Source organism: Penaeus chinensis, chromosome 4 (assembly GCF_019202785.1).
Source record: "Penaeus chinensis breed Huanghai No. 1 chromosome 4, ASM1920278v2, whole genome shotgun sequence".
Taxonomy (NCBI): domain Eukaryota; kingdom Metazoa; phylum Arthropoda; class Malacostraca; order Decapoda; family Penaeidae; genus Penaeus; species Penaeus chinensis.
In genome coordinates this window covers 36,345,958-36,370,957 of record NC_061822.1, presented here as the reverse complement: position 1 = coordinate 36,370,957, position 25,000 = coordinate 36,345,958, and the positions used below count along the sequence as shown (strand labels likewise).

Genomic DNA, 25,000 nt, shown 5'->3' with positions numbered 1-25,000 from the left:
CACTAAAATCACTACAAACAAAAAGTTAAATAGGGAAAAAAACAAAATTTTATATATCGGCTAAGAAGAATAAAAGAACATTTATTTTGGCAGGTTACGTATCTTCACACAGTTCCACCTCTGGTTAGCTTCCTTACTCAAAGTCCTATGGTAAAGCCAGAGCTTCTGGACAATGTACACACTATGGTTTGTGGTGCTGCTCCTGTTGGTCCAGTTCTGATTAATGAATTCAGGAAGAAATTCACTGACAGGATTCAATTCCAGGAAGGTATGTAATTTTATATATGTAGATACAAAGTGCTATATATTGAAATGCAAGGTTTCATTAAGCAAGGAAAAGAATGGAATAGAAATATCTGTCTTAATGGTCACGGTTTATTCTCTCTTTTTAAGATAGTTGTTAGAAAGTTTAATTTGATTAGCTGCACTTTCAGTTATTTTTTAATTGATTAGTGAATATCTGCATCTTACATGGAAATACATATTTATACACAACTTACACTTATTTCAGGTTATGGGTTGACGGAGGCTGCACCAGTAACACATCTAACACCTATGAACAGGTATTTACCAGGTTCAACAGGTCCATCAATCCCTAACACTTATGCTAAGATTGTTGACCTTGAAACTGGTAAAACTATTGGACCAAATGAGGGAACTGGAGAGCTTTGTATAAAAGGCCCACAGGTGAGGATTGGAGCAAAGAATGATATTGAGCTAGATATCTGCTCCTAGTATTTATGTAAAAAGTATTTTTTGAATAGATGTTTGTTGCAATTAGAAGTATTTTCTTGGAACTTGTCAAGTCTATAACAAAGGTAACCTCTTATTTCATGATTCAAACTCAATTGCAGGAATGCACATAAGAATCTATAGGAAATACTACTTTAGTTAACTAGTCCTGTCTGGTTGAAATTGAAATGTGTCGGTAAACATATCATAAGTGATGTAATGAATAAGCCTCTAGAATAGTTATCATTGAAACAGGCTTACTTAGGACTTTTTTGGCCTCTCTCATATGAGCATGGAATCATTATATATAATACTGTGTTTAATCATAGCCATATCATTTTTGGTAAATTCCTGTTAACTGTTAGTTTTTACCACAACCAGTAAGAATACTAAAAAGAAAGATATTATTTTTTATATATTTGTTTGCAGATAATGAAGGGCTACTATTGCAATGAGAAAGCTACAAAAGAGACTATAGATGAGGAGGGTTGGCTTCACACAGGAGACATTGCAAAGATGGACGAGGATGAGAATGTGTACATCGTTGACAGACTGAAGGAGTTGATCAAAGTCAAGGGGTTGCAGGTATGTATTTTCTAATTTATTCTTCTATAATCTAGTCTTTTCCAAAGTCTGGTTACATTTTGCTCTAATTGTATCTGGTTTTGTGTGTGTGTGTGTGTGTGTGTAAGTATGTGTGTGTGTGTGTGTGTGTGTGTGTGTGTGTGTGTGTGTGTGTGTGTGTGTGTGTGTGTGTGTGTATATATATATATATATATATATATATATATATATATAAGGCCACAATAGCATAGTTTTATCCATATATATACCTTTAAAGACATGGGGTTAAAAACTAACTTGTAGTTGTTATGAAATCCATTTTTCAAAATTATTATACCTAGTGACAGAGACAAAGTCAGAGTCGGATGGACAAGAAATCAAGTAGTTAGAGTCAGAGTTGGAGTACCGACTCCACAACCCTAATGTAAATATGGGTGTGGGTGTGGGTGGGTGCATGTATGTGCATGTGCGTGTGTGTATTGTATATATAGATCTATATTTATGTATATATGTATATGTATAATATATATATATATATATATATATATTTATATATATATATGTGTGTGTGTGTGTGTGTGTGTGTGTGTGTGTGTGTATCTATATGTACATATACAGACCTGTATGTATATATTTGCTTATAAGTATATTTATGTATATATACATAATTATACATATATATATGTATATATATTTATATATTTGTATATATGTATATACATATGTATATACATATATGTATATACATATATACATATATATTCATATATATATATATATATATATATATATATATATATATATATGTATATACATATATACATATATATTCATATATATATCTATATATATGTATATACATGTACACATATATATATTTATATATATATATATATATATATATATATATATATATGTGTGTGTGTATATGTATGTATATGCATATATATCTATATATATGTATAATTGTATATATGTATATATTTATGTATATATATATATATGTATGTATATTTGTGTATGTATATATGTATATAAATATACATATATATATGTATATGTATGTATACATTTTTATTCTTTTATTCTTAATCAGGTTGCACCAGCGGAACTAGAAGACCTGTTAAGAGACCATCCAGACATAATTGATGTAGCAGTCATTGGTATCCCAGATGAAAGAGCAGGAGAAGTGCCACGTGCTTATGTAGTGCTGTCACAAAATTCAACCAAGACAGAAGAAGAGATTGCACAGTATGTTGAAGAAAATGTGGCACCACATAAGAAACTGGCAGGTGGTGTTATTTTTGTCAATGAGATCCCCAAGCTGGCAACAGGAAAAATTCTAAGACGAAAACTAAAGGAAACAGCCCTTGAAGAGATGAAGATGGCATCGTGATCTGGGACTTATTCTCTGTCTTCCAAACACTGATAAAAAAGTACAAGGAGTTGTTTTTAGTTTTGGCTTTAAGCACAATCTTTTTTTTTTTTTTTTTTTCATTTATTTTTTTATGAAATTGTATCCCATTCTGTACCAGTTGATAGCACAAAAGTATTCCATCATTTGCCATCTCATTAATGTTATGCATTAACAGTTGTACTTTAATGTTATTTCCCTTTTATGTTTTAACAGTCTTTAGTTTTGCATCTGCAGCTCAAGATGATATTATTGACATATATTATTTACTTTAGCTGCATATACCAAACAAATAAATATTTTTACAGTGAAACTGTAACACACTAAAGCTGAACTAACCATTTTAGTGTTTATTCCATGTGTGTTAATTTGTCACTACATTTTGGCAGATTGTTATCAGTTGTTTGGTTTGTTTTATTACTATTTTTTAACTGATTGAGTCTTAAGTTCTAATGATTTTACCTTGGTAATTTTTTTGGATAATCTGGCTGTTGTTTTTTTTTAACATAAAATATTTTGGAAGAAAGTCTTATGTCAGTTATGAATTGGAACAGTACCTTGTATATTTTATAAATACTGCCCTTAGCAGTATTATCATATGCCAATTTTGTTGTTACTCTTCATTTGGTGCTTGCAATGACAGCTGATGTTCCATATTTGGTAGTTTTATAGATTCTATTTTTTTAGTAAATATATGTAAATTATGTAAGGAAGTGTACTTTTAATGCTAAACAAACAATAAATCTCTTAGAATCTGTTTTCCTGTATGTTTTTTGTCTGTTTTGAATACCAAGGTTTATTAAAAAAAACTTTATTAACCTAATTTTGGTAAAAAAAAATATATATATTTTTTTAAAACTTGTTAAGGAAATTCAAACTTGAAATTCATCTAATGCTCATGATTCTTTGCTTTGCATATTATTATGCATGTCTGTTAAACACACTGATCAGAAATACCACATTCCCATAATCTGTCTATTAATTTCACTGGCACACATGCATGTAGGCACACGCACACGCACACACACACACACATACACACACACACACACACACACACACACACACACACACACACACACACACACACACACACACACACACACACACACACACACACACACACACACACACACACACATACACACACACACACACACACACACACACACACACACACACACACACACACACACACACACACACACACACACACACACACACACACACACACACCTTTCCTTTTTTTCATTTTTACTTTAGAAGGTATGTAATATTAATTTTCACTGCCATTTTAAATTCTTTGTTTCTTTTCTTCCACTGTCTTTTTGTTTCTTCCCGATCTTCATTTTATTGTACTAACTGTTTACATTCCCCTACATGAGCAGCTAATAAGATGTTAGAAGGACTAAAAATTATTAATTAATAGCGTTCATTTAGTTTATATAGTGGCTAATCTATAGTTTTCAATAGGCTTCCTGCTGAAAAAAATCTAATGCAATGGCAACATAGAAATATGTTTAGCTTAAAAGGCACTTTTAGGGTATAAAGTCTATTATGTATGGCATTTAGGTAAATTAATCTGTCAGTCTTCTTATTGTCTGAAGATACAGAGGACTGAATGCAATGCAACATAATGCAAAAATGCAGTATCTTTTAAGTGCAAAGAACCTACTGCAGTTTTCAAAATCAAAATACTCTTTTGTAGTTTTTGTAACAAATAATTGTGATAGGATTAGGTATAAAATCTTATTTAACTAGATTTTTGCCAATGATTTTCAACTATTGTATAGCATATTAATATATTGTTGATGGTAGAAGATGCAGTTTGAATTTTCCTTTTAAATAATACAGTAATGGTTAACTTCTGTGTTACGTTATTTTCTGTAACCTGAGTCATTCTATAATAATTTCTATGAATTAGACTTAATTTTAATATTTATCCTCCTATTACAAATCATTTGCACATACTGTGCAAATGATTTGTAATAGAAATAAGGAAAGGTGTCCCCACTCTCCTGTGCTTCTGTCTTTGTCAAAGAGGCAACTACATTTTTTTTTTACTTTGCAACTGTAATTGTTGAAAGTGTTCCAAGCTATTTTTTTCATTTTTTAAACAGCCTTTACATTAAATTAGATGTGGATCAGGAACCAAGAAACATTGGTATTTAATTTAAATACATAGTGAGCAATAATTATTTTTCTTAACTTTATACAAACATACACGATTGAGGAAGCCTGATATTTGGTTATTTCCCTTCCTGCATGGATATTTGACTGAATTAATCAAAACAGTCCTTGGACACATAGGGTCAGACAGACCAATAAGCAGTCATTAGTTCTCTTGTATACAGATGCACCATTCTAGATCAGTGTAAAAGCCTATTCACACTGTTCCATCATGTCTCCATTTCATCACATCACATCACCATTCTGCCAACCATGCATGCCATGTATTCACCCTATTCATCATGTCATAACAGGACGGCAATGCTTAGATTCAAAGTGTTATATCACAGAATATGAGAAATATTATCAGTGATTATATCATCAAACATGAAAAATGCAATAAATTTTGAGTTTTGTACTTGACATGTTTAGTTCTCCCATTCTATTCCAGTTTGTCTTTTGGTGTTAAGTTCCATTTGATTACATGGAAGAAATTCTGATGGAAAGGTGACATGACGTGATGAGTACTGTGAATCAACCTTCAAATGGTGTTTTTTGTTGAAAATATGTCTTTCTTTTTAAAGAGAGCAGTATCAAAGTCAATTAGGTAGGTAGTGGGAAACCAATTGTATGGAAACAAAGAAAATATATACTTTTTTTTTTGGGGGGGGGAAGAAATGCATGTGTACAAAACGGTGATATCATGTAATGTGTGCATGCATGCATGTGTGAATGAGAGAGAGAGAGAGTGTGAGTGTGAACGTGTGCGTGTGCGTGTGCGTGTGTGTATGTGTGTGTGTCTGTCTGTCTGGTGTTGTGTGGGGACTCCTCGTCGAATACCATCGGCTGCCTTTGGGATGAAGAACTATATTCCTGACAGACATTAAGGCGAGCCAAAATATCACTGTCATATGAATCATAAACAGTAGTATTCCGTAGTTGTTGCACTTCTAAAGGAAGTTTTATACCAGACATGATAAAAGAATCATGTTACTTCAGTTCCCATTAAAAAAAAACAGGAATATGTAAAATACAACATGATTATGCTGTAAACTGTATATGTATTGTATTTCAAAATAAATATATTAGATATAATTAGAAAAAAGAAAAGCACATCATGCAAACTATTGTGGGTAACAGAAGACAAGTAACTATGTCACTATGGTGGCCTGGAATGACCGTGACTAGCTGTAGGCAGTATCACATCTGCTTTCTCAGGCGGTGATTTATGCATGTATTTTTCCATTTCACATCAACAATAGATGGTGAGTTTCTTAGGTATTTTGAGACAACGTGGATCAGCCCTGTTCAGGCATTCAATATCTTGCAGAGGACCACAGATGGCCTTCTAAAAACTATGAATGTTTGACTTTAATGTAAATTACATTGGTAAAAGTCTTCCTTAAATATATGTGTGTGCGTGTGCACAGCTAAACAGATGGGTAAATACCTATAACTTAACCCATTCCCCCCATGTGGCAAAAATACATGCCATGCCCAATTGTCATACATGCTTATTTATTGTATTTACACATAGATGGCTCTACAAGTTCTTAATCACCAAATAGCCAGTTATTAGAACTACCTATCTAACCTGTTTACCCTTTTCCTTCACTTTAGGAAAGGGTCTTTTGTATCATTTCATTGTCTAAAATATTTTAATGACAATTTAATAATCATATCATCAATAACAATAAGAGTATTGATAGCAATGGTATTAATAAGAAAAACACATTTTCCCGCCAGTACAAGGAATGGGGAAATCAGGATCGGTAACTAGGGCCTATTGATAGACTCCTTGCCGGCTAAGCACAAGTGAAGCCCTCTGTATGTAACAAAATTCACCAAAAACTACAGGGGACAGAACATAAATCCGGGGCGAATGGGTTAAGATACATCCTTTCCTGGTTAATATGAATTTTACTCCATGAGGCTAACCTAAAATTTTGTATTGCAACTTTTACTCCTTTATATTATAGATAGACCCTTAATAGTATTAATACACTAAATTCTCCATAAAAATTGTACCAACAGTATGATGCACTATTATGAAATAGTAGTCTGTTTTTAAGTGAATGAATGAATATATGAAAGATGTTGCTTAAAAAATATTGCCTTAATTTTTGTATGTTCCACAGCAAGTGTCCTGAACTAGAGAAGGCAACTATAAATATGTGTTTATATATATGTGTGTTTGTGTGTGTGTGTGGGGGGGGGGGGGGGTGCACTGCTAAATGATCACTTAATATATAGCCCATACCAATAGTTCTTTATCTTTTTACTACCATGCTTCCTTTAGGAATTTATCCTTTTTACTGAGTATGAAATAGTAACATTATTAAGATTCTTATTATTTATTTATGATCTCATTCAGAGAATAACAAATATAATTAGAGAAATTCCTATTTTTCCCCAAGGGGTGATCCCCCCTTGGGAATCACTGATGCGCCATGTTTAATGCTTTAAACAAATAAATATGCTAGACATCAAAGGTCATACAGCACAATGATAAATATTTTGGTGAGAGGGGTTTAACCCAATGCCGACAGGCATGATGTGTACGTACGTGCCATGCCCACTGTGAGTTACTTGTTTGATTGTTTTTACATAGATGGCTACACTTGTACTAAGTCACCAATGAGCCAATTACAAGTACTGCCTGTCATGCCTGTTTACCCTTTTTTTTATTTTATGTAAATATTTTATGTTATCTTATTTTGCTGTTACTAATGTTTATAACATTATAGTAATAATAATGTTTATAATAAAAATAACACCATCGATATTCACAGCACTAGTAAAAAATAATTTTTCCCACCAATTCAAATCAGGTAAGGTCACAAGGTCTACTAATTGACTCCTTTGTGGCTAAGCACTAGCAGAGCCATCTATGTACAAAAAATATAGAAAATGAGCACAGCCTTTTCCCCATTTTTTATTCATTTTCCATGGCAGCATTGGGTTAAAGTTCTTTATTAGAATAAAATGTCTTAGATTTCAATAGTCATATGGCATTATAAGTTAGTATGGTAGTGAAAGTAGTAGAAAGAGTGGGAATAAACAGAGTAGAGTAGGTATTGATAGAAGGGGGAAGGGTTAAGAACAAAGGATGAAGGTAGTTATCTATGTATATGAAGAAGGAGAACAGGTTGTCATTTGAAAAAGTGGGGGATTCAGTGAGGATGTTCAACAGGTTAGGGGATCAGGAAGAGATACTACAAAGAGGGTATGAGCTTCAATAAAGTGGGGGCAGGATAGTTGGATATGTGGGACTGAAAGAGGAACATTGCATGAGAAGTATAGAAGTGGGTTGGACCATGACATGAGGTATGAAGCAAGTGAGACCTATTTGTAAACAGGCAAGGGAAGAGTCCCAGCATCTATTCTGGTGGTATAGGGCCAAACAAGGAGCGATAAAAGTTTTATGCTTTGCAATTTATCGGTGGTCAGACCTGACCAGGAAGATTGCCAATGATTATAAAGGAAAGTTTTGAAGTGGGGGTGGTAGTTGGTGGCTGGTATGTATGAAAAGCCAGGGTGTGGACAAAGCGGCAGATGGTGCCAAGGTATCTGCTTGTTCATTGCTGGGAATACCGACATGGCTGGGTATCCAGCAAAACTACACTGCTTTCTGTCGTGATGACAGATAAAACAACTGGTCTTGTATCTTATGAACTACAGGGATAATAGGGTGTATGGATTGTATGATTGATATTGAGTTACGCGAGTCAGTAAAGATGGTGAAGGATTAGGAAGAGATTGAACACATGCATTGGAAAGCATATAATTCTGCTGTAAGGACCCAAGGGAAAGTTATGTGTGAGAAGGAAAGACTACAACAAAACCAGTACCTGAGGTGGATTTGGAGCTATCTGTATTGACATGGGTACTGGAGGAGTGATTAGAAATATGTGCAAGTCAAGAAAGTGACAGTAGGCTTGATTCAGTATATAGGCTCTCAACTGTAGAGGACTAAAAGGTGCCTAGGGCTAATTGATGACCACAATGGTGGATTGTGTCAAGGTGTATGAAAAGGGAGGCAGAGGCAGAATAATATATATGACAGCCATAATCAACAATGGGGAGGAATCGGGTAATGTAGAGATGGAGGAGTGTTTTGCAGTCTGAACCCCAGGATATATGAGACTGTCTATAAGAGTCTGAGGTGAAAGAGGGCTTTTCTTTAATAGAAAGGATATGATCTCCCCAAGACAGTTTGGAGTCAAAATTGACATCATAGAACTTGCCTGAAGGATGGAATTACCCCTAAGTTTAAGAACCACTGGCCTCTAATACGGCATAAAAAATGCCTTTTCTCAGTTCCAAAGATGTATTCCAGTTAAAATGACCATCATGCTTTACAACACTGAATCCATTTAAGTCTCTACAAAGTCAACAGTTTAAATTATCCTTCTACTGCTACATTACATACAGTTCATTAAGTGAGAATAAATGAAGCATGAAAAGATTTTAAAACAATAGAGCAATTTGTCAATTAGTTGCAGCTACCATATTTTTCAGAAAGCGAATTTCAGTCAACTTTCATTTCTAGTTCAGAGAAGGCCTATAACAACAATAAGGATAATAACAGAAAATTCAGGAAGATCTTAAATATTAATGATTCCATGAATATGTAATACAAAAAAACTGTATACTACACAAATACAAATCCTTGACAGAACAACACCAACCACTCCTTCAGCAATGATGCTCAATGCTGGTCATTACTTAGCCCCTTATAGTAACTTTAACAAACTACAATAAATGCTGTAATATTTTTAATTTTAATTCAAGTTTTGTATTGAAATTACTTGATACATAATAGCTTTCAAAAAATGTATTTATTGTAGTCTTTATTTCATGTCATTACCATACTGCACTACAAAGTATTCTAAAACCTTTCCAGGTTACCTCACTATCCATATATAAAGCCACAACACATCATCATAAACAAGCACAGCAAAGTAGAATACGTTCTACTTTATGCATCTGAAGAGCATGTACTACAGCAGGATAAAAAGTACCATAAAGGTAACTGTATGATAAGCATATAAAATAACAGCCAACTTTAAACTGGATTCTTCAATGTGCCTGTTTGGCAAAATTTACAGTAACCATACAGTACCATATGCTGTATTGTAATCTCCTGCGGATCTGGCATAATTGTTAGGCTGAATCCACTAAGATAAATACAGCTCCATTTATGGTGATTGTAGCATACTGGTTATTTATTGACTTGTGTACACTGTACACCTCATAACCTGCAACTTAGTCACTTCTTTGCCAAATAAAATGAAAAAAGAAACACTACACTTATAACAAACTACTGTACAAAATGGTCTGTTTTCAGACTCTTATGTGTATCTTCAGTTTCATCAAAACATTTTCACAGCACAAAATATCTAAAGTCTCATTCAGATCTCAAAGCTCACATTAATTTTACACATTCTTATCCTTATACTATTATTACAAAAAGAATATTTTATTATGACTTTAAATTGCATTTTTTTATAACTATAAAGATGTGTAAATTTCATTTGAACTGCATCTTTGGTTAACACAAGTTTTAAATACAAGAGAAACTGAACATGATATGAACAAAAATACAAAAATATTAATACAACCATAACTTTATTTCAAGACTTTTGAAGATCTAGGTACATTGTAATTCAGGCTAAACTTAATTTTTCAAAAAGAAACCATAGACATTTACTTAAATCTGCAGTCACCTATTAATTCTACAATTATCTAGTTCCCTAACATCTTCTAGGATGAAACTACACATGAATTCTATATTACTCCATACCACTTTAATATGAAAATGTTTTACTACTCACTGTTATACTAAAGTTTTCTATTGCAATAATTGTGTTTAATAAGAGAAAAACAAAGATGCAAAGCCCCAAAGATAGCACCAATTAGGTCCGTGCTGCTCGCTCAGTTTCAATAAGACATTCTCTGACCAAGATCCGGGCATGGACAATCCCACGCTTCAGGCGCTCAGCACTGCTCTTGCTCCCTGCATATGTTGGGCGGATGTCTTTTCCCATTTCTTCAATCACTGCTAGTAACTGCTGGTACTTTGACATTCCATGTGAATTACCAGAGGAAGTTGTGGTGTTTGTGTTTAAGCCTGCAGTAGCAGGACTCAGTAGTGATGCATCCATATCCATGGGTTGTAATCTAGCCAAGGCTTCTGCTTCTAGTTTACGAAGTTCTGCTAAATCTGCTTTTGACAAACCTGCTGCTGCAGCTGCGGCCTGCATCTGTTGAGCTTCCAATTTTGTTAACTGTGCTAGTGCTGTGGAGTCTAATTTGGTCAGCAAGTGTGGGTCTAACTTAACAAGCTGGGCCAGGGTGTTGACATCCAACTTAGAGAGTGTGTGTGAATCTAATTTTGCTAATTGAGCCAACTGGGCATCCAGTTTTGACATTGCATGTGGATCCAGCTTGGAAAGCTGTGCCAAAGCAGCAGGGTCCATCTTAGCATGTGCTTCTAGTTTTGAGAGCTGTGCCAATGTAGTGGGATCCATTTTTTGCATTGCATGATGCTCCATTTTCATAAACTGGTTGACAGTAGGATCCTTCTTGGACATGTTATGTGGATCCATTTTTGAGAGTTGGGCAAGAGCAGCACTATTCATTTTGTTGACGGTCTGCTGATCTAGCTTTGTCATCTGGGCCAACAAGGTAGGGTCTAGTTTTGATAATGTATGAGGATCCATTTTAGCCAACTGAGCTAAAGTAGCCTGGTCCATTTTGGACAAGGAATGTGTATCCATTTTAGCCAATTGAGCCATTGCAACAGCATCCATGGAAGCTAGTTGAGCCAAAGTTGCAGAGTCAACTTTTGAGAGTGTGTGGGCATCTAATTTAGCGAGCTGTGCTAGTGTGCTTGGGTCAAGTTTTGACAATAAGTGTGGGTCCATTTTTGATAACTGGGAGAGAGTGGCCGAGTCCATCTTGCTCAAAGCAGCACGAGCTTGAGCCTGCATTTGAGCATCATGCCGTGCCAACTGGGCTAACATGGCTTGGTCCAGTTTGGATAGTGTATGAGGGTCTAATTTAGCCAATTGATTCAAGGTGGTCTGGTCCATCTTTGCTAGCAGCATTGGGTCAAGTTTAGTCAGCTGATTGAGAGTTGTTTGATCCATTTTCGCAAAGATATGAGGGTCTAATTTAAATAATTGTGCCAACATAGCCTGATCAACTTTGCTCATGGTCATGCTAGCAGCTGAAGCATCAGCTTTGACCAGTTGTGCCAGAGTGTTATGGTCAAGCTTGGCCAAGGTGGCAGGGTCAAGTTTTGACAGTTGTGTCAGGGTTGTTTGATCCAACTTTGCAAGAAGATTTGGGTCCAGTTTAGCTAAAGCATTAGCACTTGCAAGACTTGCTTCCTGCAACTTTGCCAAATATGCTGCATCAGATTTACTGAGATGCTGTGAGGGATGGACTCCCGAGTGAGAGTGAGAGCTTGAGTGAGAAGAAGCGTGTGAAGAGTGAGCTGTAGAATACGAATGTGTTGACTCGGCCTTGCTGCTTGATGAACTGCTGGTCATCATCTTAACATCCAAGTCTGGACGCAGCTGCTTGGTGAGGGCTATTGGATCCAGAGTCACTCCCATCTTGGCTAACATAGCGAAGTCTATGTCAGGACGCAGCTTTGCTAGGGCTTCCATGGCTGCTGTTTGGGAGGCCCCACTTTTGTCCATTCTGTAAGAGAAGAGAAAAATATAATGATCATATCTATTACATATGAATACCTTAAACAGAATTTACTTTATATTAACACTTCATATTAAAAAATACTTCCCTTAATTCATATAACATTGATAAATTAAACATTCTGATGTTACATCTTAAAAAAAAGATCCAATTCCAAAATATATCTAACTGAATATACTCAATACAGTTCACTTATGTAATTAAACAAATCTGAATTATAAGCTTACTACAATCCACCATTTAAGTTGATATCCTATTGCATATTAGAATACATTGAATCATGAAGTCAAACAAAATAATCTCAATAAATAAAGAAAACAAAGAAATGTAAATAGAAAGAGGGAGTCAATAATAACACCAAGAACAAATCAACTACAAATTCCAATGTAACATAAACAAATAAATTACTAAATATATAAACCCTAAAAAAAGACCTTTAGGTAAATAAAATCAGTTTTCGTAATTCTGTACCATATTGTTGACCCTCAATGTGTGGCAAAAAGAGAGAGAGAGAGAGAGAGAGAGAGAGAGAGAGAGAGAGAGAGAGAGAGAGAGAGAGAGAGAGAGAGAGAGAGAGAGAGAGAGAGAGAGAGAGAGAGAAGAGAGAGAGAGAGAGAGAGAGAGAGAGAGAGAGAGAGAGAGAGAGAGAGAAACAGAGAGAGACAGAGAGACAGAGAGACAGAGAGACAGAGACAGAGAGACAGAGAGACAGAGACAAAGAGAAAGAGAGACAGAGACAAAGAGAAAGAGAGACAGACAGAGAGAAAGAGAGACAGACAGAGAGAAAGAGAGACAGACAGAGAGAAAGAGAGTAAAACAGAGAGAAAGAGAAGCTGATAGTAACTTACCCAAACAGTGTAACGGTTTTTCACGACAGCAACACTACCTAAGAGAAAAGAAAAAAAGTCAGATATAATAAAATTCATTGTTATAATGGGAAAGCAATAGATGAGAATTAATAACTTCACAATGCTAAGGATGTAGCTGGGTGATGTTTTGAACTTTTGGTTAAATTTAGATTAAATTAGATTTAACCTATGTTGATAATAGTCATAATAACAACAACAATAATAATAATGAAAATACTAATAATTATCAAAATAATAATAATAATAACAATAATAATAACAATGGTGGTGGTGGTGGTAAGTGATGTTGGTGGTGGTTGGTGTTGGTAAGTGTTGGTGGAGGTGGTGGTGGTAAGTGATGTTGGTGGTGGTTGGTGTTGGTAAGTGTTGGTGGAGGTGGTGTGGTAAGTGATGATGGTGGTGGTTGTTGGTGGTTGTTGTTGGTGGTGGTTGTTGTTGTTGGTGGTGGTTGGTGGTGATTGTTGTTGGTGGCGATTGTTGTTGGTGGTGATTGTTGGTGGTGGTGATTGTTGGTGGTGGTGATTGTTGGTGGTGGTGATTGTTGGTGGTGGTGATTGTTGGTGGTGGTGATTGTTGGTAGTGGTGTTATTGGTGGTGGTGATGTTGGTGGTGGTGATTGTTGGTGTGGTGGTGGTTGGTGGTGTTGTTGTGGTGGTGGTGGTTGGTGTGGTGATGTGTGGTGGGTTGTTGGTGGTGGTGGTTGGTGGTGGTGATTGTTGTGGTGGTGTGTTGTTGTTGGTGGGTGATGGTGGTGGTGGTGGTGGTTGTGTGGTTGGTGGTGGTGGTGTGTTGGTGGTGGTTGGTGGTGGTGGTTGGTGGTGGTGATGGTTGGTGGTGGTGGTGGTGATGGTTGGTGGTGGTGGTGGTGATGGTTGGTGGTGGTGGCAATGGTTGGTGGTGGTGGTGGTGATGGTTGGTGGTGGTGGTGGTGATGGTTGGTGGTGGTGATGGTTGGTGGTGGTGGTGGTGGTGGTGGTGGTGGTTGGTGGTGATGGTTGGTGGTGGTGGTGATGGTTGGTGGTGGTGATGGTTGGTGATGGTGGTGGTGATGGTTGGTGGTGGTGGTGGTGATGGTTGGTGGTGGTGGTGGTGATGGTTGGTGGTGGTGGTGATGGTTGGTGGTGGTGGTGGTGATGGTTGGTGGTGGTGGTGGTGATGGTTGGTGGTGGTGGTGGTGATGGTTGGTGGTGGTGATGGTTGGTGGTGGTGGTGGTGATGGTTGGTGGTGGTGGTGATGGTTGGTGGTGATGGTTGGTGGTGGTGGTGATGGTTGGTGGTGGTGGTGATGGTTGGTGGTGGTGATGGTTGTTGGTGGTGGTGGTGATGGTTGGTGGTGGTGGTGGTGATGGTTGGTGGTGGGGGTGGTGATGGTTGGTGGAGGTGGTGATGGTTGGTGGTGGTGGTGATGGTTGGTGGTGGTGGTGGTGATGGTTGGTGATGGTGGTGGTGGTGGTGATGGTTGGTGATGGTGGTGGTGATGGTTGGTGGTGGTGGTGGTGATGGTTGGTGGTGGTGGTAATGGTTGGTGGTGGTGGTGGTGATGGTTGGTGGTGGTGGTGATGGTTGGTGGTGGTGATGGTTGGTGGTGGTGGTGGTGGTGATGGTTGGTGGTGGTGATGGTTGGTGGTGGTGATGGTTGGTGGTGGTGATGGTTGGTGGTGGTGGTGGTGATGGTTGGTGGTGGGGGTGGTGATGGTTGGTGGAGGTTGTGATGGTTGGTGGTGGTGGTGATGGTTGGTGGTGGTGGTGATGGTTGGTGATGGTGGTGGTGGTGGTGATGGTTGGTGATGGTGGTGGTGATGGTTGGTGGTGGTGGTGGTGATGGTTGGTGGTGGTGGTGATGGTTGGTGGTGGTGGTAATGGTTGGTGGTGGTGGTGGTGGTGATGGTTGGTGGTGGTGGTGATGGTTGGTGGTGGTGATGGTTGGTGGTGGTGGTGATGGTTGGTGGTGGTGGTGATGGTTGTTGTTGTTGGTGGTGATGGTTGTTGTTGTTGGTGGTGGTGATGGTTGGTGGGAGTGGTGGTGATGGTTGGTGGGGGTGGTGGTGATAGTTGGTGGTGGTGGTGGTTGGTGGTGGTTGGTGGTGGTTGGTGGTGGTTGGTGGTGGTTGGTGGTGGTTGGTGTTGGTTGGTGTTGGTTGGTGTTGGTTGGTGTTGGTTGGTGGTGGTGGTTGAAGATGAAGATGATGATGATGATGATGACAATAATAATGATAATAATAATAATACCAATAACAATAACAACAACATTAATAATCATCAACATAATAACAACAATAAAAAACATATAATAATATTGACAACAAAAATAATAAAAGAGTAACAATAATGATGATGATACTAATAAAGAATGAGAGAATAATAAAATTATCTGATGTGACCACACTCAAGGACACCGTAATTATTCTTATATGAGTGTCTACTTAGATTTTCTACAACTAAAGATGCCTTAAAAAAATTTGCCCATATGCTTCCTATCACTAGCAACTTTTTACTTTAGTCCATTAATAAAGTAAGTATTTATTATTATTTTGAAGTAAAAAAACAGAAATCTTGACCAAATGTCTTAAATTCAGTTCCTTGGAGAACAGCTAAGTTATACTCCCCTATCTGAAATGGTTTTTAATATCTCAAAAATAATAGGATGATCTGACAAAATTCTGTAAATCTTGAAAAGGTGGATGTCATAGTATCACTAAAAATATTGGCAAAAGTAATAAACATCTGATAACAGTAACAAAATTAATCAAAAGAATGGCTTTCCTTCCTTTAAGTCAATAATGTGCTTTCATAATATTATTCTATGCCACTGCTTCTTTAATAAAAACAATACAGCACTCATACTTGATGTTAAGATTACCGATGAAATTATCTGACACTCACATAATGTTTCAATATCACACTCATAATGATTGATATATTAAATACTGCATTTCAACTTGACCATCTACTTTACAATTCCCAGCTGGAATAAGTCAAGGATATGGAGTAATCTGTTGGAATCAAACCACTGAATACCTCTGACCTAAATTAGGGACCTTATGCTAGAAAACTGCTGTTCCTACCACATTTCCAATCACATTAGCCACTGTAGGGCGAGACCTATTTTTCAGTAAAATACGAGGCAACATTCTCTCTCTTCCGTCCCACATTGATTATCGGGTGTTGTTTTTGAACGATTCTTCAAAAGGTTTGCTCTAGGAACACGTTATCACATCAATTATCAATTTTTCATTATCCACGCTTGCTGATATTTATGTTCTTGCGTCCGGACAATAATGTTAAATTTTGACAATACTAGCTACATGCTTCAAGTAACACTTTCACACGCAATATTAAATTCCCAGCCACTTAGCCCATCGGTACATTCATTCTTCTATAACCTCCAAATAATGGATTGTGATTATCTTAACTACTTACACAAAAAATGATGAAAATTCAATTCGAAAATTTTCTTTTGGATTTCGGCTTCGGTTTTGTTTACGTCTCGAAGTTGCGGCTGAAATTTAAAGTCCCATAAAAGGTATCATAATTTTGCATATAATACCAAAAGCTCTTTTGTTCATAATAGAAAAAAACCGTGATAGTTTTCTAAATATTTTATGGTGTCTGGTTTATTTTTTGTGCATAGCAATTCGCATTTCTTGGGAAATTTGACAGAAACCATAAATTACACGATATTATTGGAACAGTCATGGAACCTGGAGCAATTGTGGGAAATGATTATCTCGTTCAATATCGTAATATTTCGTCTAAACTAAAAAAGTAAGTTATAATTATTAGATTTTACAATCACCCTTTATTTGTTCGTAGTTTGTGTGTGATTGCAAGGCTGTGTCGCTTGGTGTTACTATGTTTATTAGACATGCAATTGCATTGGACACTCCTAGTACATTAATTAATGGACGGTGATTTGATTAATTTAATGATATGATTTATTTCTAATGAATTTCAATCAAAACAAAACAAAATCTGATCTAATCATGTGAACAAGGTTTTGAAACTAATTTGTTGTGAAGAATGTTTTTGCATTTTGTTATTTCTACTTTGATGTCTTACAATAGAAAGTGAAGCCTTTCTTTTAGGAAAATACATTTATTAGTTATGGTATTGGTTACCCAGAGATGCACCCTCCAGAGATGATGTCCCATAAGCAGGGTATCATGCAAACCCTAAACTCCAAACCTATCTTTTCCTACCTTCTATTTATTCCAAAGACAGGGGGAAGGGGAAGCCCCCTCCCCATGTAACCCCATTTCATGCCAGCTGACACTAAACATGAGATTAAGAACTCTGGCTGTGTAAGGGTGTTGTGGTCTCTAAGCGGTGATATGCAGTGTACATTTTTTTCATTTCACAGTAAATGTGAGGCCATAGCAGCTGTACCAGTGTTGTTTATGGCTCTATTGTGTATGCTCTATAAGATTTCCCTCTATCTCAGTACATTACCCTCTATGACATTAACCCAACAGAAATCAGGAATTAGTAAATACTAGATAACTGCGATGGCCTTGAAAACTTAAGCTCATAACTCATTTCACTGTGTTCCATTTCTGTTCCCATGAAACAGAGACCTGTGATGTAAGGCCTATCATCTGTGATTCACTTGGTTCCACCCTCCTACATCATTCATGGCAAGGAACAGCAAACCAAAGGGGCTTCCCCTGTCCCTCTGATATTTACTGTCTCACAGTACAATTCACAGATCAAAATATTCAAACTTAGTCTCACTGATCCATGTCTGAGAATAAGAACGTTTGACGTGTAGGTCAGTAAGTACTACCTTGCTCTTATAGATTAATTCAACAGTTGCTTCTTTGATCCTAGAAAAAGGGGAAGCAGGTCCTTAACCCCTTACTGATGTGTGAAGAAAAAAAACAAAAAAAACTATGGAAATTAACGGCAACAAGCCGACTTTGAGCAAAGGAGTTCGCTACATCAAGCCAAACCCCCGGCTCATAACGCTTTGGCGCGTTGCTACGGCGTACAGCTGCACTCCATAGATCGAACAGTTTGTTATGATGCCTCAGCGCGTGGCCTGTCGGTAAAGGGTTAAGGCTAATTTTACACCAAGTAGACTGTCACATATGTTAGACAGTTCTCCAAAGTATGAGTTGTGACCCAATATTTGTTTGCAAACTCTCAGCCAATGGGTCAAAAGGTCTCAGAAAACAGAAGGAATAAAAGTTATATTTTAGACCTCTATCACATAAACTACTCTTGCAGCCTATCTTTGATATGTGCTTTGGAACATACTTTAACCTTCTGTAGATTTATTCTTCACTCAAGAGTATTGTTTTATGTATTATAAACATTCAGTACTTTTTCCTCTATCTCTGTGGGGTCCTTATTTCAAGATTTACTTCAAATATATAATAAATATCAAATACAGAAGGAAATTATAGATTTTTCAGTTATTATGATGCCTATAATTATGCTTCACATTATTAAATCGTGAGGAATGATTAATGCATGAAATCAACTGACTTATGATGAAAGGCACTATATACATTAGAGATTCACAAGTAAAACACTCTTGGGAACACAAGGATTTCTAAGTCTTGACCTCACATGATTATAAATCTTTGTATTCATATATATATTTTCATAATCTGTGTGCAAAATTAGGATTATCCTTTAAATTTATTAAGTTAAAAAAAATTAAATTATGTTGATATTTTATTATGCATGTGGGTGTATGTATATGTGAAGTTATTGTATCTTTATTAATTAATTATTAGTTAATTCCACATTTTTTAAATTACAGACGATTTCTGAGAAAACCTAATGTAGCTGAAGCAAGTGAGGAATTTGGTAAGCCATGTCTTATTGCAGCTACTTGAATTTAGAAAAAGAATATTCACAGTATGTTGTAAAGGAAAGGTAGTAGATGCCATATACATGTTTGTATATTTTTTCTGATGATTTGTATTGTGAATTCTTAACTAAGATATTATTTTTTCAGGCCAGTTGGCCCGTGAGTTGAGTGAAGGGGAAGCATGGTCCCAGGCTGGTTTGTGCTGTGTTGCTGTGGCCAAGTGTGAACAGACTCTTGTTAACCCTACCACTGAGGTCTCGGCCATTACCCAAGCTGCCAGATATTTCCTCAAGGTTAATTAATTATTGTTGCTATATCTGCCTCTGATCTCTTTAATTTGCTTTTGTTTGATAACTGAAAATAGTTGTTAAATATAAGATACAAATTGACTTACATTATTATATCTTAATTATATTTCTTTGTGTGAGTAAATTATATTTATATATAATTCCATCTTTCAGGCTGAGGTTGTAAACCATCACCTTCATTGCCCTAGCTTTAATGAACATCTCATGACAGCAATCAGCTGTTATCAGCATGCTGTGCAGCTCTATACTGAACACAAGAAACCAGCTCTGGCAGCATCATTAGCTGTGGAATTAGGCCAGGTATAGAGCATATTTTGATTATTAATTCTATCATCATTACTGTTGCAATCTCATTATCGATACTAATAAACAATTGTTTCTTTATTTTTGCTGTAATTACAGTAATGAATATTACAATGGTCATGCTTTTTATTAGATATTAGTATTATATGGTAGTATTATTATTGCTATTGTTGTTTTTATTGTTATTGTTAAAATAATAATAATAATAAAAATAAAAATAATAATAATAATAATAATAATAATAATAATAATAATAATAATGATAATTATAAAGATAATAATAATGGTAATAATAAAAATGATAATAATAATTATAGTGATAATAATGATAATAATTTGAATAATAATTATTATGATAATAATAATGACAATAAGGATGATGATAATAATAATAATAATAATGATAATAATAATGACTTATTATTATATATTTTTAAGATTTTTATTGTTATTATTGTTATCATTATTAGTATTAGTATTAGTATTACTTTTTTACTGTTTTTAACATGTCACATACGTCTTTGACATGCCGACTGTGATTTTACTTTATTTAATTGTTTTTACACATAGATGGCTACACTTGTACTAAGTCACCAATGAGCCAATTACGAGAACTGCCTGTCTCACCCATTTACCCTTTTCTTTGATTTACGAAAATAGTTTTCCTTATCTTATTTTGCAATTATTAATGTTTATAAAAATAACACTCGATATTCAGAGCACTAGTAAAAAATAAATTTCCCCGCCAATTCAAGGAATGGTGAAATCAGGTAAGGCAGAGCCATCTATGTCTTGAGACATTTCACAAAAAATATAAAAAATAAGCACAATATTTTCCCCATTTTTTATTCATTTTCCCCGGCAGCAATGGGTTAATATTATACATTTTATTGATATTATTATTACTAATGTCATTGTTATTATTAGTACTATTGTTATTGTTATATTTGTTGTTGCTGTTGGTGTTGTTGTATTGTTATTATTATTATTATTATTATTATTATTATTATTATTGTTATTATTACTATTGTTATTATTATTATTATTATTATTATTATTATTATTATTATTATTATCATCATCATCATCACTCCACTACAGATTAATCCTTGGATATTTTATGATGCCATTTTGTAGAAATTGCCTCTCATTCTATTTACTTTCATTGATGGGCTTAGTATGGCTTATATTGTATATGATAACATCCTCTATGATTTTCTCCAGGCACTTCGATCCCTAGGCCGGCCCTCAGAAGCCTTAACTCATCTCAGATTAGCAGCCGATTTGCAGGTTGACTCACCTCTCCATCACCTGACATGCTTGGGTTATATAGCCTCGTGCAAAATAGAACTAGGTTAGTGTTTCTTATATATATATATATATATATATATATATATATATATATATATATATATTCAAATGTAATTTTTCTCTCCTTTTCTGTCTTTTTTGGTAGGTTTAGAGTTACCAACATGAGCAAACACTATATTTCATTGTCAATAAATCAGTCAGGATTATAGTTTCCCTGTTTTCTGAATCATGCCAATTCTCCTGCCTGGGTCTTTTATTCATCTTACCTTAATTGAATTGAATGATTCTGATTTACTTCTTTGTAAAGGCTGAATAGATATCATAATTACACTGCCAGTGTATGTAACAAACTTACAAGTGCCACAAAGTAGATAGTGATATATACATATATATATATATATATATATATATATATATATATATATATATATTCATATATTCATATATTCATATATTCATATATTCATATATTCATATATACACACAAACGTGTGTGTGTGTGTGTACATATATATATATACACATACATACACACACTATATATATATATATATACACACACACACACACACACACACACACACACACACACACACACTGTGTGTGTGTGTGTGTGTGTGTGTCTTTAGAAAAATAGTGGGGAAGATAGGCAGGAACATTCTGAATGCCAAGTTGTAATTGACAAACCTTAAAAGATAGATTTGAAGCAACTTCGAATGTGGTTGTATATATGAATCAAAATTATTATATTTGCTTACTGCTCATTGATTTAGCAGTATTTTATGTATTTTTTTTATTTTTTTATAACAGGAGACCTTCATGGAGCTTTAACAGAATTTACCAAGATGACTAATGTTATAGAGCAGCATGGGGGACAACCCTTGACTGGTGCATACAAAGATATCCTTGCAAGGTATGGTTAACTCATACTACATAATTGTATTTGTGATTGGATTGCTCTTTGGTATATTTCTATGTGTATTGGTTTTGATCACATAGAGAAAGATATTTTTGTTTATACTTCTATCAAAGAACAGCTGATGTTCATACATGTTATTTTTACGTAATAAAAAGTTATTAGATTTTTGTTAAAAAATACGACTTCAGAAATTTATACCAGGTAATAATGGGATAATGAAATGCAATCATTTGGGTAATAAAAGGAGTCATGGATTTTGTACCATATAAGATGGCATATGATACTACTCAGCCATTGAATCTTTATTTCATATGGAGTAGGTACTGCTAAAAAGTTAATCTGTAAATGGTCCTGAAATGAAGGCTGTTAATATTTTGTATCTCGTTTATTAATCTGATGCCACTGGGGGTGTTAAGTTTATGAACTGTCTTTACACACAGATAGCTTCACAAGTACTTTTGCATCACTGAGCAAGTTACTACCTATCTTACCTGTTTATGCTTTTCCTTGATTTTCAGAAATATTTTCTTTTATTACTAATGCTATTAGAAATGTCAATAATTCTATGTCTGTAATAATAAAAACAGCATCAAAATTGGTAGTAATAGCAAAAAAATATTTCCCAAGAACTCAAGGAAAGATGAACTAATATGAAATCACGAAGTCTACAAATTAACTAAAAACTTAAGGAGGCATTTATGTGTTGAGACATTTCACAAAACAATAGTACAATGAACAATACATTTTCCTGGCATCATGGGGTTAATTGAATCTTGTAGTCTACTTGTTGAACCTTATATGAGGTTTACTTTATTTATTATATCCAGATATAATTGTATGTGCCCCATCTACACAAAATATTAATGTATGAATTGTATATATTTCTAGGTGTGAAATCTCCCTGCTGTTGATTCTCCTAACTCTTCAGCCTTTACCACAACACACCAAGCCTCCTCATGCGCAGTTGCTTGAAAAATACTCATGGACTATGCCAGATACACAACAAACTGATGGTAAGAAAGAGTCATTTTCACTAGGTACATTTGCCTGTATTTATACCTGGTTCATTTGTTATCATCCGACAGCAAAAGTAGCAACGCTGTGTTTGTTTACGCTCTCATACTGATACTGAAATGGATTGAAACATGATATTACTTTCGTATAAAATTTGGATCAATTTTTAAATATATATATTGAAAATTCTTTCTCAAAAAAAAAAAAAAAAAAAAAATATTTGGATAATTCAACCATGAAGAGTATTAGCCATATTTTTTTCCTATCTACTGATTGTCCTCAGTTACTGAAAAAGCTGTGTTTAATGAGAAAGAGAGGGAAGGGGAAAGAAAGAGAGAGCAAGTGAGAAAGAGTAAGAGAGTGACTATCTGCTATCATGTGTGTGCATGTAACTGATTTTCTTATTGGCTCAACTATTCAACCAGCTTCCAAAATTCTAATCTGGGTTGCATCAACAAATAAGTTACTAGATCTTCAGATTGCAGGGTTTTTATTTTTTACTGAAAATATTTCATTCCAATAAAGCATTGAAACAAAAATTGATTTTTATCAAATACTAAATATATGGCTAACAAGTTGGCCACATAGAGCATATTTTATATATATATATATATTTTTTAATTATTATCATTAATTCATTAATTAATTTATTTATTTATTATTATTATTTTTTTTTCATGATAAGACTAACAATCATCAAACACTAGTGTAACTGTGTATGTCTAAGAGTGTGCACAATATATTACATGTGTTGATGTAATAGCATATATAACATAATCTGTTTTTCTTGAATTTACAGGACACCCCTTTGTTACTGATTTCATATTATATTGTGACATTTACCTACCCCCTCTGGCCACACCCTGTTATTCACAACCTCCCCCTCCCTGCTACCCACAAAACCCACAATCCACCAATACATATTAGGCTATTTATAACCCTTGCTGGTGTATTTAATTGTCTCATTGTTTTATTTATTCATAGACAGTGTAACAGCATTTATGAATAAAAGTAAAATTACAGACTTAGTGAAGTTATATTCTAATGAGATTTGCCACAATCCATTCAAGCTGCATGTAGTACCAGAATGTAAGCAAACACAGGTGTTCTGCTTCTACTGTCCACCAAAAATAGGTGTAGCAGGTGCAGGCAACTGTCCACTATGGTAATCAAGGTGCCAGTTACAAGGCGTGCCTTACCTTACCTGTTGACTCTATTCCTTGCATTTTTAGGAAAATTTAATTTCTAATTTGTATCATTTTAATGTCATTGGTATTATTGTTATAGTTATTTTAATACATAGTAATAACAAAAAATATACAAATTGTAATTCAAGAAATGGGATAAACAGGTAAGTGACTACTAGATGGCAAGTCACTTCTTGATCTCTTTATGTGTAAACAAAATCTGCAAGCTAAAATCACCATGGACAAGTTTACATACACTCTCATCTTCATTGGATTATTAATCAGATTTTTATTATTCTATGCATCCTTATTTATTTATTTATTTATTTATTTATTTTTATTTATTTTTTTATTATTATTATTATTATTTGGAGTTTCATCAGGACTTAGTTACCATTTTTAAAACATAATTATTTTTCCTCTTTCTTTCAACAGTTTGGCATGATGATGCAGAGTTGATTGTGTTGCTCCAGTCATTGGTGTTAGCCTGTCAGGGTCGTGATACCCATGCTCTTACCACCTTGAGCCAACACCTTACACCACTTTTAAGTGCAGAACATCTTCACTTATTGCATAGGCTTGATTACAAAATAATAATGATACAATTTCAGAAAGGTTAGTAATAATAGTAAGATTTAGTATTCAAAGACCTTTAATATACTGAAGA

The 25,000-nt window shown here is 34.9% G+C and overlaps 3 protein-coding genes across 5 annotated transcripts in view; 2 read left to right on the top strand and 1 right to left on the bottom strand.

Annotated features, from left to right (window-relative positions):
* The window catches only part of LOC125048267 (4-coumarate--CoA ligase 1-like), a 30,550-nt gene extending 27,083 nt beyond the window's left edge, over nucleotides 1–3,467 (top strand). For both annotated transcript variants that reach the window (XM_047646893.1, XM_047646883.1), the window contains exons 6-9: nucleotides 94–268; nucleotides 512–687; nucleotides 1,162–1,317; nucleotides 2,393–3,467. In XM_047646893.1, coding sequence (XP_047502849.1) covers nucleotides 94–268; nucleotides 512–687; nucleotides 1,162–1,317; nucleotides 2,393–2,692 — 807 coding nt within the window. In that variant the 3' untranslated portion in view covers nucleotides 2,693–3,467. The remainder of the gene's footprint in view (nucleotides 1–93; nucleotides 269–511; nucleotides 688–1,161; nucleotides 1,318–2,392) is intronic.
* A 6,007-nt stretch (nucleotides 3,468–9,474) lies between these two features.
* Nucleotides 9,475–16,993, bottom strand: LOC125024943. Of its 2 annotated transcripts, none has more exons than XM_047612736.1 (3): nucleotides 16,894–16,993; nucleotides 13,453–13,490; nucleotides 9,475–12,592 (listed from the first exon to the last, which is right to left on the bottom strand). In XM_047612736.1, exon 3 carries the CDS (start codon nucleotides 12,589–12,591, stop codon nucleotides 10,798–10,800), a length of 1,794 nt encoding a protein of 597 aa, XP_047468692.1. In that variant the 5' UTR covers nucleotide 12,592; nucleotides 13,453–13,490; nucleotides 16,894–16,993; the 3' UTR covers nucleotides 9,475–10,797. The 2 variants fall into 2 exon arrangements, with proteins under 2 accessions (XP_047468692.1, XP_047468693.1); XM_047612737.1 differs by having other exon boundaries at nucleotides 13,453–13,486; nucleotides 16,894–16,959.
* Nucleotides 16,994–17,156: 163 nt separating this feature from the next.
* LOC125024783 (40-kDa huntingtin-associated protein-like) overlaps nucleotides 17,157–25,000 on the top strand; it is a 10,101-nt gene continuing 2,257 nt past the window's right edge. The window contains exons 1-8 of the mRNA XM_047612548.1: nucleotides 17,157–17,238; nucleotides 19,241–19,287; nucleotides 19,439–19,584; nucleotides 19,753–19,899; nucleotides 21,127–21,256; nucleotides 22,024–22,126; nucleotides 23,021–23,145; nucleotides 24,769–24,891. Of these exons, the coding sequence (XP_047468504.1) occupies nucleotides 17,168–17,238; nucleotides 19,241–19,287; nucleotides 19,439–19,584; nucleotides 19,753–19,899; nucleotides 21,127–21,256; nucleotides 22,024–22,126; nucleotides 23,021–23,145; nucleotides 24,769–24,891 (892 nt within the window). The 5' untranslated portion in view covers nucleotides 17,157–17,167. The remainder of the gene's footprint in view (nucleotides 17,239–19,240; nucleotides 19,288–19,438; nucleotides 19,585–19,752; nucleotides 19,900–21,126; nucleotides 21,257–22,023; nucleotides 22,127–23,020; nucleotides 23,146–24,768; nucleotides 24,892–25,000) is intronic.